The sequence below is a fragment of the Lemur catta genome, chromosome 7, assembly GCF_020740605.2.
Source record: "Lemur catta isolate mLemCat1 chromosome 7, mLemCat1.pri, whole genome shotgun sequence".
Classification (NCBI taxonomy): Eukaryota; Metazoa; Chordata; class Mammalia; order Primates; family Lemuridae; genus Lemur; species Lemur catta.
This window is the reverse complement of record NC_059134.1, coordinates 23,255,912-23,269,748: the sequence shown is the minus strand read 5'-3', so window position 1 is coordinate 23,269,748 and position 13,837 is coordinate 23,255,912. Positions and strand designations below refer to the sequence as shown.

The window sequence follows — 13,837 nt, the reverse complement described above, 5'->3', positions numbered from 1 at the left end:
GGCACAAAATTATCAGTACTGTATGTTATTTTTATAGCATAGGTACCTTGGGGGCGGGCATTTGCTCTAAGAGGCTTCCAGGTACCATTCAAGAGAGGAAGTCAGGAACTCCAAACCCAACATAATTACAGTGAAAAATGTGGTTTCCAAAACCTATGTAACTTCCCCACGTTTGATATTACCGGTAGCCCCTAGTTAACTCTTGAAGGAAACTATGTAAAGTCTTTCCAGTGAAAAGAACCTGGATGTATTTCCAGCACAGCAAAAGAGGGAAACTAGAGAGAATGAATTCTAATGTTCAAGGTTTGGAGAGGGGTGAAGACTTTTTTCTTGGGTGGATAGGAGTTAAGAGCTTTACCTAAATTATTTCATTTAACCCTCACAATTCCCAGATAGTTTTATTATCGTATTTTCCAGATGAGAAAACAGAAGCTTGGAGAGGTTAATGACTTTGCTTGACTTCACACAGTCAGAACATGACTCTTGGGAGCAAAGGCTAGCAAAGTGGGGTGCTAGATCTTATATTTTCATTTCATCATGTTAGATTTTTTGTCACTGTTTTAAAGTATTAGTCAAGTAGGCATAGTTATACTTTATGAATATATGTATCTTGGGATACATGTTCAAACAATTCTTTACTAATATAATACAAAACAGGCTTGGAGATCACTGCCTTGAAGCATGAACATTTAACCACTGAGCTATACTGAGTGGTTGCAGCCCAGGTCCAGAAAGGAAAGCAGGCTGGGTCTCAGAGGGCTTGTGAGAGGGGGATACTGGACTGAGAGGATAGGGCTTCTCCAGCTGGAGGGCCCTATAGGTGCCCCACACACAAGGCTGCCTTGGCTTCTAGTCCCATTGGGTGTATCTCAAACTGCACCGCGCAGCCCTGCCTCCACCCCGGTGTCAGCAAGCATTCAGAAAGTCTCCCATTTCTGCTCTAGTGAATATTGCTAGTATAGCCCTCCTGACCCCCATCAACCTATCTCTCACCCATTCGTCTTCTTCAGTTCCACCACTCCCCATCCTACCCAGTCCCTTAGCCTAACAAGACCCAACATGTCTCAACTCTACCTCACAGGGCAGTTAAGTAGGACCAGATGCCATCTAATAAAACAAAAACAGTAATTATGGATTCAAGCTCAAAATATTCAAGAGCTCAGGTTCCAAAGTCAGACTGGCCTAGGACTGAAGCCTGCCTCTTAGAAGCTCTGCTACCTTCTGCAAGTTACCAACCTCTCTGAGACTATTTCCTCACTTGTAAAATGGGGATAATTGTGCTTATTGAAATCTACTTTTTCCCAGAAATTATTAATATTTAAAGCAGAAACAGAGACACTTCAGAATTTTTGTGAGGATTATAAAAAAGTGCCTACAAAAGCACTTCACAATTAACTCAGTCCTCACAAAAACGCTACAAAGTAAATGTCCTTATTCCCATTTTACAGACTAGAAAAACTGAAGCACTGGAGGCGCCAATACTAAACTCGGAGGTGAACACACAGGATAAGCACTGACTCTTTTCTTGGAACAGATGAAAACACTGCCATTTTCCTTAAAAAGGAGTGTATAAAAATGTTTAAAAAAATAAAGCCTTAAACACTACTGCCCTAAAAATTTAAGCAGAGGCACCATTCCCTGCAGTGCAACAGCCACGTACCCCAGGTATACAAAGAAGGAAATACACTGACAATGTTGTAACAACAAAAGCGTTACCATCATTAAAGCTTTCAGTTAGCCAAGTCAACTGCGCTTCGTGCTTATTCCCAACACTGACCTCACATCCTCCACTCACTCATCACAGCGCAGACGCACATGCCATACCCGCCCGTATGTTCACGGGTCTGACTAAACATGGCTGTATTTAACATGCTAGAACTATGAACTAGGAGGCATGCCCTCACAAAGCACTATCCTTTTTGAACACAATCATCAAGCTTTCTGCTTAAATTTTATTCTCATGGCTTTGAACTGAATTTGCACATTCTTGGGCTGCCACTTTGACTGCCTCACCTCCCCTGGCCTGGCAGCAGGACCATTCCCATACCCTGTTACCCTTTACTGTCCTAACAGGGCTTGATCTAAGATGTATGAAGATTCATAAGCATCTGCAGAGGGTGACCTTATAACAGATTTTATTAATCATGTACCACACGCTAGGGGCTGTGGGGTAAGACAAAGTTAACTAGACGTAAGCTCCCATCCCCACAAGCTTTAGGAAGTGAGAATGGAGTTGAGAAATACTTTAAGAGAATGGTATGAAAGTGAAGAATGCCAGGCCCTGGAAGGGCAGGCGAAAGTACCTTAGCTGGGTTATCCCAGTCTGGCACCTGGCCCTCAGTCTTTACAGATTCAGAAACTCGGGTTATCACTTCCTGGTAATTGGTTGGAGTCTTGGAGATTGCCTCACCAAACACACAAGAGACTCAGTAATAAACCAGAGTGCCATTTTTTTCCTTCACAATGGAAAAATGAACCTGACACTGGGGTTCACCTTCACAGAGCACACCTACCCCTGGGGAAGTCCATTCAAAAGACCAGATGGTAAATCAGAAGGTTGCCTGGTAAACTCAGATTCCCAAGTCAGTTGGAAACACATCTATAGACAATCTCTTAGGGTAGACTACTTGGACATGAGAAGTCTATTCAAAGCATTGTACCTTTATAGTTTGAGTTGTTTGCCAATCTGAGTCTCCAAATTCTTAAAATATCTTACTTGCCCTCACTTACAGAAATTAGAGATACAGGTCTGGGAGTTAGTCCCACGTGACAGTAAGATGCCAAAGAATCCAATACAGAGAAATGTCTGAAAGCAGAACTTTTGGAAATACATTTAAGGAAGAGGGAGAAGGCAGAGATTCCAAATAAGGAATGATCAGAGTAAATTGAAAATCAGGGATACAGTAACACAAGAGCCAAGAGAAGGGTTGAGAAAAAATGGTTCACTATCCAATGTGACAGAAATACAGAATGAGAACATTTTCTAAGTGGCAAATCACTGGTGACTTTTGAGAATAGTTTAATGGAGCGGTGAAAGTAGGTATCTGATTGCTAAATTATCTCTAACTAATTCTTCAGAGTTGGCAGACGCAGGCAGGCTGGGGACTGGGCTGCGAGTCGGCGACGCAGAGCTACTGAATCGGTCCAAAATGGCAGAGGTGGAGGAGACACTGAAGCGACTTCAGAGCCAGAAAGGAGTGCAGGGAATCATCCTGGTGAACACAGAAGTCATTCCCATCAAGAGCACCATGAACAATCCCACCACCACACAGCACGCCAACCTCATGCACAACTTTGTCTTGAAAGCACGGAGCACTGTGCATGAAATTGACCCTCAGAATGACCTCACCTTTCTTCAGATTCACTCCAAGAAAAATGAAATTATAGTTGCACCAGATAAAGACTATTTCCTGATTGCGATTCAGAATCCAACCAAATAAGCCATTCTCTTGGCTCCTTGTGTCATTCCTTAATTTAATGCCCCCCAAGAATAATAATGTTGATCATGTCATCAGACTGGCATGTGGAAATCACCTCAGATCAATCCAGTGACCATGGATTCCCCCTCTGTGCCAGTCTCCCCAGAGTTCCCAGGAGGGCCTTCTTTCCTCACTTCCAGGTTTTGGAGCAAGAGCTTGTGAGAAGCTCACATCCAGCTTCCTTCTGACCTTCAGTTCACTTTGTTGCCCTTGGAAAAAGCTGTTTTTCTTTAACTAAAAATAACTGAAATGCTTAAAAAAAAATTCTTCAGAGTTGTTTGCAATATAAAGCAATAAGGTGGGTGATAACATCTCAATTAACTGATCTCTATTGAGCAAATACCCTGCAGTCTGGACCACAGAAGTCACCGTTTTGTTCAGGAGAGGCAGCAGACCACAGTGCAAAGAGCACTGGCTGGGGAGTTCAGGGCCCTGGGCAGCAGAGTGCTCACTGGTCCTTAACTTCCTATGCAACTGTAGGGTCCCTTCCCTCTCTGGTTGAACATGTTTCCCCATTTGTAACTGAGAGTGGGACTAGCAGATCTCAAATACCCCCACTGGCTCTAACATTCACCAGCCTCAGAGCTTTTGCATTTGCAGTTCCCCCTGCTCAGAAATCTCTTCCCCCAGCTACTCTTGTGGCTCACTCCCTTACCACCTTCTCAGCTTTGCCTTAACGCCAAACTATCACCTGTTTGGTAAGATCTTCCTTGGCCCCACTTTCCCCAGCACTACCTTTCCCCATTGCCTGCTTTATGTTCCTCCATAACACTAGTCACTATCTGACATACTGTTTTGTTTGCTTATTGCCAATTTTCCCCACTAAACTTTAAATTCCATTAAAGCAGAGATTTTGTTCACTGTTCTGTGATGTGCCTGGCATAAAGTAGGCAAGCAAACATCTGTTGAAGGAATGAATAAAATGCCAGCTCCAATCCCCAAATTACAGTGGCCACACTGGAGAAAATTTTCTTTGGGAGGCTGAATTCTAACAGCATGATATCACAAAAGGACAGAGTGAATACAGAGGCGAGTGCTGGTTGAAAGCCACCATTTTAATAACTCCTTCACCTGTGCTGGACTCTCTCCCCTCAGGAGACTCCTGATGAAAATCAGTATTTTATATACCCACAACCAACTCCCAAACTCCAGCTGTAACTTTATTCTACCTTCTCCAACTTCAGAGTTCCAGCCTTAGAGGACAGAGCATTATGTGGAGGGAAGGTAAAGACCTGATAGGAAAAAAAGTGATAATGACAGGCCTCATGGTCCATTTCCGGGTTTCTTCCCAGGGCAATTCAAAACCTCTAAAATAAGGTCAAGTAACACAAAAGGCTTGTACTTGCATCACCAGCTGTTTAGAAAGTGTGCGTAGGTCTCTGACTCAGACCAGGTGTCCTCCTCACCATGGGCAGGGGCTGGTGGGGAGGACACTCCCAGCCTTATTCCAATAGTAATAAATAACCCTGCGGTATAAGCAGCACTGGAGACTGGCCCATGCATGACCCACCCACTGCTACCGCTGTGGAGCCAGGCCAGCCTCATAGCCCTCCGTCTTCATGTCATTGAGCCCTAGCTCCTCGTTTTGATCAAAGGTGCGCTTATAACGCTCCACCTTCATCTCAGGATCATCTTCAGGTGCATACACATTCTGCAAGGCCAAGGACAGATAATCAGTGCCTGTGCCATTGTGCCATTCCCCCTCCCTGCAGGCAGCTTCCAAGTCCCACTTTCCCAAGAACTTAATGAGGTTTTTGTTCTCTAAGGGCCTCCAATTCCCCAAGGCTATGCTGAACTAGTGGACAGCAACAGAGCCCACATGGGTCAGGAGTGGGACAGCACAGCCCCAGGCAGAATCAAGGAACCGTCTGCCTAAAAAATTTTGTATATGTACTTTCTTATGAAAAGTGTGGCAATGGTCTTAATTGAGGAAGGAACTCAGAATAGTTTTGACTGACCCATAAGTGCTCCATAAATATTAAAGTTACATCAATCACAAGACTATCCTGACCAATCAGCTTAAAGCCTCTCAGTTTTCCTACCATTTCTCCTCATGCTACAATCAGATTTGCAAATTGAAAACTCCAGAGCTGGGGATAAGAACTAGACTATAGGAGGAAAGGAATCTAGGAGTATCCTTTTTTTCCCTTCTTTACATACAGTTATAACCCCTCTCACCTTCCCCCCTTTCTCCTTTATTTTCTAAGGGGTTCCCTGATAAAAAGCAGTCCATTTAGAATCAAGATTTTCAGTTTCTGGGGAAATGATACAAATTCAAGGAAGATCAGAAAATACTTCTCCGTGAAACATCATGGAAGATCTACGATACCTGCAAGTAACTGTTTCCTGCTGGATCATCCATAATAAAGTGGGCCTTCACGTTACCCTCGATGATCTAAAGGAGAAAGAGAATACAGCAGGTAAATTTTACATGCTCCTGATAGGAAAGGGCTATGTCTGCCAGACAAGAGCCAACCCAATTTACATTACAGAATCTCCAAAAGTTTTAAGAATGGTGAAATTAGGTACCTCTGGTAGTGGAATGGAAAGGATCTAAAATAAGGACTGTTTGAAAGTTATTTCATCCTCAATCTCATCTCCCACTCCAATGGCCAACAGTTGTTTTTGTTTCCCTGAAGAAGTTATCACACCCAGCTATGGGCTGGGGATACTGGCCCAGGCAAGGGGAGAGAGGAATCAAAACGAAGGTTAAATGAATGTATGCTTATTGGAAACAGACATACACACACCCCCGGCCCTCTTCCCATAGCTCTCAGAACACTGCCAGCCACGCCTTTACCTTCAGGTTAGGAAATGGAACAGAAACTGATGAAAATCTGACCAGCACAGGAAGAAAGACCTAACAATTCTGGAACTGGGGGCTACCTTAACGAAATAGCTGAGCTAAATCTCCCTAGGATGAGCCCCCTGTCAACAAGACTCACCCCTACTCAAGTTTTTACTCCTCTACTTGTAAGCAGACAATCAATGATTATCAGACATCTAAGCAAGGGCCCTAACATTGCTATTTTTAAAAAAGCTCTTAGAAAATAAAAATGCTGGTGGAAATGAAAACCTCAACTTAAGGGTTGGAAAATAAAGTTGAGAGAATCTCCCAAAGTAGAGCAAAATACCAAGAAACTGAAAATAAGACATAAAAAAATAAGTTACAAAAGACCAGACAAATAAGTCTAATATCTAAAACCCAGGAGTTTTCAGGATTAAACAGAGAAAAACAATCTTCAATAGAATAATTCAAAACAGCTTCCTAGAACTGAACCACAAGAGTTTTCCAGATTGAAAAGACCTACCAAGTGCTTAGCACAGTTGTTGAAAACTGACCCACACCAAAGCACATCATGAAATTTCACATCACTAGAGACAAAAAGATCACAATAGGTCACACACAAAAGAAAGGAATCAGAATGGCTTTAGCCTTCTCAATAGCCAAACTGGAAACTGGGAGACAGTAGTGCAATGTCTTCAAAATTCTGATGAAAAATCATCTCTATCCTAGAATTCTATCCCCAGTCAATAATCACTCTAGTGTGAAGGTAGAATAAAGAAATTCTCAGATAGGAAAGGTTCCAGAAATCTCATTTCCCATGTACTCTTTCTCTGGAAGCTACTTCTGAGCTACTTACTTTGTTGGAGAAGCAGCTCCAACAAAATAAGCGAGAAAACCAAGAAAGAAGATGACACGGGATGCAGGAAACCAGAATAATCACCAACATGATGGTTAGATGTTCAAACAATGGCAAGAAATGAGTATGCAGCCTCTTATTCACCAGAGGACTACAAGTACTAACTGGCCAGTGTCCTCTCACCTGGTCCAACTTCTGGCTAAACTCCTGCAGTTTCTCCGTCTGGCCAGGATTGGAACTGTCGCCCAGTGTGAAAGGGTTCTTGGTCACCTGCAATAAATGACATCCAAATTGCTTAAGTACTGGCTTTATGTTTGTTAGGCCCGAAAAAGCCAGGCAGGGAATAGCAGTGGGTGCCCGGTCAGGGAAGCCTGGTTTCCATTTATCCCACACCACCTTTCTGACCTAGGCAGCCACTCCTCGGGGTCTATGGGGGTCAAGATGACAAAACTGGCAATGTGAAACAAAACCTAGGAAAATGTTCTTGTAGTATCATCTCTAATCCTAATTAGAAGAAGAAATGCAAAGAAAAAGTACAATTTACAAAGACAAAATGCCCAACAAATGAGAATCAATTAAGTGAAATAATTCATCAAGACAAACATATGGGCTAAGTCACCACACATATATGTATCTGTATGTTGGGAAGTGTTAGGTGCTAGAAGGACTCTCGTTCCCTCACTTCACAGTGAAATAAATGACTTACTCAAGTCATTTTGACTTACACAAAATAACTACAATGTCCCCAAGTTAGGCCTGGGAATTTCCATTCAAAATTTCCCATAAACTTAGCTTTACAATCCAAAATAACACTTAAGTCTCTTAAACCAGCTATAATGTAAACCTCCAATCACCAGCAAGGAAGGCAGAGGTCTTCTAGTCCCTTTCCCCACAGCCAAATTGCTAGGAGAAGCTGCAGACACTACTTAGAGACTCACCAGTTCCCGGACGTCTTTCAGCAGCCCCTCCAGTGTGGTGAACTTGCCCCCGAGGACAGCCATTCCCAGTTCAAATTCTAGCTCCGGAATTTCCACACTACACGTCTCAGACTATGAGATGACAGGTCAGTTTAAGCTCTAAGTCAGGAGCAAAGAAAGCCAACCAAAGGCCTCCTGCCAAATTAATACCGCCAGTGATAGTTTGGGGACAAAGTCAGCTGTCCCAGTTTTCTCTGACTCCCTAGTTAAAGCTAGAGACTCACTCCTGTCCATCAGAACCACAGAAATGGAACTAACTTAATAAAGGGAAACTCTGAGTCACAGCTTTAAGCTGTCAGGTATCCTGTCATTAGGAATCAGAGAAGAGGACCCATATAAACTCTGGAAGCCAAAAAGCTGCCAAGTCATTGCAAAGAGCTTATGGGTCACCTTCTGAATCTGTAATTCCAACCATGAATTAACCCTGCGCAGGGAGCCTCAAACCCAGGGAAGTAGGAGGTACCTCATGTCCCTGAACCTTACTTTAAACAGACAATTTCCCCCGGACAGAGACAGCCCATCCAGCCTATGAGGAAGATAGCCACTTGCTCAAGCAGGTGTTACCTTGAGGAGGTCTCTGGTCATATCTGAGGGATCTGTGATGTGGAGAGTGATCCTGGTACCCAAGGGCTCTACTGCTCCTCCAGATTTCACCTGCACAGGTAACAGTCAGGAGCAGCAACAGAGAGAATAGCTTGAGCCTCACCTGGTACCTGGGAGGCTCAGCACAGGCTTGGCCCTCCAATCAGGCCCACTAACAGCTACCAAGGACAGAGCATTCAAAAGTGACAGTGGCAGTGGTCACCCACACAGAAAACACCAAGAGCTATCCAGGAACAGAGTGCCTAGCCCCAGTAACATGCCAAACCTATCCCAAATCGCTAGGAAACTCTGAATTTACCTTTAAAAAAAATCTGACTCTTGGGGTTGAAAGAGACTTTTAAGTGTTTATTCTAGTCCTTTCATCTACTGTGTCCAATGTGTGGATCTCCTTCGTAATATTCTGGTTTAAGAACTTAATCAGCTTATACTCAGATATACTCAGGGAAAGGGAATTTATAACTCTCCAAGGCAGCCCATTCTATTTTCAGGCAGCTCTATTAAGTTCTTCATAATGAAGTTAAAATCTGCCTCCCTGAACTTCTGCCGCTCTGAGGAGTGGGTCAAAAGTCTCCTCTCTCTTCTACATAATCAACCTTTAGTATGTCTTAAACAAGTTCTGGAATCTCTGTTCTCTCAGCTAATTCCCAGTTCCTTAAAGGGCTCCTCACCCTACCCAAGCCTAAGAGAAAGACCCAAACTGCCCCACCCCCAATCCTGAAACAGTACATTTAGGAAGGATGAAAGTTAGAAGGGGGTTACCCTGAAGCTAGTTTTCTTCCCAAACGATGGCGCCCACCCACCTCATTGGTCCGATGCCCGCAGTTCTCGCAGTTGGTAGCCATGATGATAATCTCCTTAAAGTGAGGGATTTCTGCAAGATGGAATTAAGGAAATCTACTTCCAGGAAAGCAAGACCACCCTCTGGGGAAAAACAAAGCCAAACCCCACACAGACGCTGGTCCCAGGACTACAGGAAATATATCACAAAAGGCAACCTAACTCTGAATCCTCCAGAAAAAAGCAAGATCTCAACTTGTGGTGATCCCTGTTCACACGTTTGAAGGCACAGCTCAGATCACACACATATGGCCTCAAACCACAGCCTAATTTTCTCTTTGAACCCAAAAGCCAAGGTATACAGTCTAATCAAAGGCAACATCCTCCTTCTCAATGGGAAAAAAGTATATGCTTTCCTTGAAGGGATGCTCCCAGCCTGATTATAATCTTCATGCCTGAGTCAGATGAAGAGCAACCCAATTGCCTGACAAAAGATACGTACTAGCTTCATGTTGGTCTGAGCCGGGGCATTGCATTCTGGGCAGTTTGTGTTGAATTGCAGCACCTGTAACACAATATAGGGACACAGGGTGAGTCCTCCCAGGCAGGATGCCCAGGCTACAGACATTCAGTTGGTATACTCATGCTCATTCATGCTGGTGGTGAGGAGACACTGAACAGCACTGGTCTCAGCCAACAACTCTGCTCCTCTCTCAACAGTAGCCAACATGACTCACTTCATTTCTGAGATCTTCCTCTTGTGGCTTCTCTGCTGGTGCTTCTGCCTAAAATAGCAGAGATGCAAATCACAAGTTGGCAGGTTTATCTCAGCATCCCCAACACCCTGCTTTGGAGTGAGAGAAAATACTCTGGCTGACTTATGTCAGCTGCTACCTCATGGGTTGGACAGAGAAGCCAGAAAGCAAAGCCCCAGTCAAGGGAAGAACAGGGCTCAAGATAGGATCACAGCCACTGCCATCGACTCTGGGAAGTTTACCCAAGTCCTTGACATCAGCTAGATGAGAGGCACAAACAAGCTGAGATAGGGTACACAGACCATCAGCAGCAAAATATATTCCCACCGACTCCAAGCAATCCAGACTGTAAGAATTCCAGAGCATTCTTCTGGCTTCTTCAGTCCACTCACTTGGAGCCCCAGCATCTCTTCTTGCAGTAGGGTCCGGTTGTAGTGTGTGATCACCAAGGCATCATCTTTCTGGGGAGCATGGGGGTTTTCCACAAAGCTGTTCCCTGCAGGATCGTCAATGATCTAACACATGGGTAGGTAAAGAGATACGTCATTGCAACAGGAAATCATGTACAATCCTCCACCTACCATCAGACCACTCAGGCACCACACTGGAAAAATTCCAGACAGTCTTAATGGTCTCTCCTCCCCTAATAAAGGGCAACTCTAGTCCCTCAATACTCACCAGAGTGAAAGGGGTGGCCACTTGCTTTAGCTCCTTCAGTTTGACAATGAACTCATCAATTCTTTCAGCTGTGGCATCTTTGTTTGCCTGCCATGAACAGAGATGAAAAGCATCAGCCCTGGTGGTCTACTTTATGTCCCACCCCTTGTCATACCCAGGTCACTTCCATTAGGAAGTTGCCACCTGTCTCAGTTTCAGTGGGAACAGAGTGACTCAGACTTCACAATGAGATGTAGCAAACAAGTATGAAGTTGATGCGTAGTGGCAGATGAGCCTCATCTTCTCACTCATTCAACCATTTAGCCCAGGCACTCATGCCAGGTTAGGGATATAAAAGTAAATACGTCACAGTCCTCTCATGGGGCTCCCCAGCTATTTAGGAACACAAATGACTAAATATGCAGTTATATTACTTCTATCATAATAAATATAAGATACAATGGAATAGTCAAGGAAGCACAGATAACCCAAGGGGATCAGGAAAGGCTCTTTGGAAGTAATGTTACATTATCTGTCTGAGATGAGGCCTGAATATATATTGGGGGAGGGAAGTAGAAAGGACAAAAAGGACAAAAAGTACAACATATGCGACACCTTGGCAGTTAGAGCATCAACATATGCTTTCCCAAAAAGTTCTCCGGCATGTAGTCAGAGACAGTTTAGACACATGGGAACCTGAACATTATTTAGACACATATTAGCAATTATTCCTTGAGCTGCTGTAATCAGAAAACCCCAGCTCACCCTTCGTGTGGGCTGGTCCTGTTCCAGGCCAAAGATAGCACGGTTGATCAATCCTTCAACAGTGGTCAGAGCTGGTGAATGAGAACAAAAGACAAGTAAGTCTTAGCTCTGCTATCAAGTGCCTGTATGACCCTGGGCAACTCACTTGAACTCTCTGGGTCTTAAATCCCTCACCCATAAAATGAGGCAGCCAGGTATAAGGTTCCATTTATCTCTGATAATAGTGGTACCAAAATTCTATAATAAACACATTATAGTCTTACTATTACTTTCTACTCCAGCTATATCACTTAAGCTTTCCACTCATGTTAAACCAATAAAGACCACAATGATTACATAACGAAACCCATACACAAGCCATTAGATATGGCACCAGAGGATTTGCAAGAAAGCGGATAAGATTCCAGCTAGGTGTGAATGCCCAAATACCCTGATCTTAATCTTACCTCCCTTCTGGCTGAAGGCAGGAATTTCAAAATCCAGCTCAGGGATCCTTGTGGTGGCAGAGTCAGTCTTCACTACTTCTCTGTTCATGTCCTGGGTAGAAATGAAAACTTTCAGTCCAAAGAGGTCAGCCTCTTCCCAGGAAATAACCACTGTCAGCCTCCATCAGACCCCAGCCCAGCTGTTTCTCCCTCTCTCCCCTCCAGAGGGTCCAAACTACTCCTTCCAAACAGTACAAGTGGTGTGAGCCAGGCTGTGGAAATGGTGAGAATACTACTCATAACAACTACTGCTCATTTCATACCCCCTGACACAACTTACAAAGCGTTTTCATAAATCGTACCTCACTGGAGCAGATGAAAGCACCAATCCCATTTTACAAAAGAGGAAACTATATGGCTCCGAGACATAGGAGGATTTATTTAAGGTCCAACCGCCTGGACCAGATTTCTGACTTTAGTCCTCGAGCTTCCTCTAGGATACTGGGGTACCTGCTCGGAGCTCCTCTCACCTCCAGGGCCCTGACAGTCAAAGTGTAACGCACTCCCTGGTCCTGGATCCTGCCTGCCGACTGGATCTCCGTGTTGTTCCAGCCACAGTGCTCACAAGAAAAGGAGCTCACGATTATTTCTCTGAAGAAGGGGATCTTGGTGAGCAGGAGGCGCGTTATGCCCTGGGGACGCAGAAAGCAGCGAATTAAAGAATCAATGAAACCGCCCAGCGGTCTCCCGGGCGCGCCTCCGGGTCCCGGACTGGGCCCACCTGGTCGTGGGTCCAACCCCCGGTCCCTCCCCGCCTAAGCCTTACCCTCCCGCTGCCCGCGGCCGCGCCCCCGCCTCACGTTGTTGTAACAGTTCATGCACAGTGACTCGATCTCAGTGGGTTGCTGCTCCCCGTCCTCGGCGCTGATGGGCCGGAACAAGTGTCCTGCGGCGAGCGACGGGGCAGGGTCGGGCGAGGGGGCCGTGGTGGCCCCCGGAGGAGCGGTCTCCACGGCCCCGCTGGCCGCCATGACCGCCACGCGCAGCTCAGGCCTGGGCTTCCGGCTTCCGGCTTCCGCTGCTCTCGCGGCCCCACCCCCTTTACCCGGCACTTCCGCCTGCTGCAGCTCGCGCCGTCTGGGAGGAGGCCTCCGGCTCTGGGCCGTGGAGGAACAGCCGCTGACGAGGACTCCCGGTTCCCGGAATTATGTGGCTCGGCCTTCCAAAGCCAGCCAGACCCACCTCAACTCAGCCGTCACTTCCCCCAAGACGCCCTTTCAGACCCAGGGCAGTTTGTTGCTCCTTTGCGATAGCTCCACTGCACAGGGTTCTGTTGGTCCACGGAAGAGGCCTGGCTTGTCCCAGGGTATCCCCGAGGAGGTGCGGCCCGGGCCTGGGCTTGCTTCGTTTCACTGTTGAGCCAGACGCTGCTTGGATTCTAAGTCCCCCTCTCCGGGTGGCTCAGCCTCCTCCTCTCTCTCAGTCCCTCAATCCCTCTCCCTTTCTGTTCTTCCCACTCCCTATTTCTGTCTTATTTCTGTCCTCATAAGCACCTCCCCAAATTGCAGCCTCAAATACCCAGCGCTTATTTTTATCCCCACCCCCTCATCCTCACCACATCCTACCCTGGCTGACTCACCCTTTCCCAGTTTCCTAACAACACAAAAAACACCTCTTTTTTGGTACTTTTCTTTCTAGCACTTCCTCTCCCTGTGCTGGGGACAGCCCAGTTCTGTCTAAACCCAGGGTGTCAGG

The 13,837-nt window shown here is 45.5% G+C and overlaps 2 protein-coding genes across 2 annotated transcripts; one reads left to right on the top strand and one right to left on the bottom strand.

Moving 5' to 3' along the window:
* Positions 1 to 3,108: 3,108 nt before the first annotated feature.
* Positions 3,109 to 3,551, top strand: LOC123641568 (dynein light chain roadblock-type 1-like). The gene has a single exon (XM_045556446.1). It carries the CDS (start codon positions 3,150 to 3,152, stop codon positions 3,438 to 3,440), a length of 291 nt encoding a protein of 96 aa, XP_045412402.1. The 5' UTR covers positions 3,109 to 3,149; the 3' UTR covers positions 3,441 to 3,551.
* A 964-nt stretch (positions 3,552 to 4,515) lies between these two features.
* ZPR1 (ZPR1 zinc finger) lies at positions 4,516 to 13,601 on the bottom strand. The gene is made up of 14 exons (XM_045556443.1): positions 12,943 to 13,601; positions 12,613 to 12,774; positions 12,104 to 12,194; positions 11,658 to 11,728; positions 10,914 to 11,000; positions 10,628 to 10,750; positions 10,218 to 10,265; positions 9,979 to 10,045; positions 9,504 to 9,574; positions 8,665 to 8,754; positions 8,062 to 8,172; positions 7,307 to 7,393; positions 5,809 to 5,874; positions 4,516 to 5,130 (listed from the first exon to the last, which is right to left on the bottom strand). The coding sequence occupies exons 1-14, from the start codon at positions 13,111 to 13,113 to the stop codon at positions 4,996 to 4,998; spliced, it is 1,380 nt and encodes a 459-aa protein (XP_045412399.1). The 5' UTR covers positions 13,114 to 13,601; the 3' UTR covers positions 4,516 to 4,995.
* Positions 13,602 to 13,837: the final 236 nt, after the last annotated feature.

Excerpts from the sequence above, each read along its gene's own strand:
- ZPR1 (XM_045556443.1), bottom strand. The coding sequence starts at position 13,113 with ATGGCGGCCAGCGGGGCCGTGGAGACCGCTCCTCCGGGGGCCACCACG. Across the intron at positions 11,001-11,657 it reads AGGACCAGCCCACACGAAGG|GCAAACAAAGATGCCACAGC; the intron begins GTGAGCTGGGGT and ends TGTTCATGGCAG. Across the intron at positions 5,131-5,808 it reads CAGGAAACAGTTACTTGCAG|AATGTGTATGCACCTGAAGA; the intron begins GTATCGTAGATC and ends TTGGCCTTGCAG.
- LOC123641568 (XM_045556446.1), top strand. The coding sequence starts at position 3,150 with ATGGCAGAGGTGGAGGAGACACTGAAGCGACTTCAGAGCCAGAAAGGA.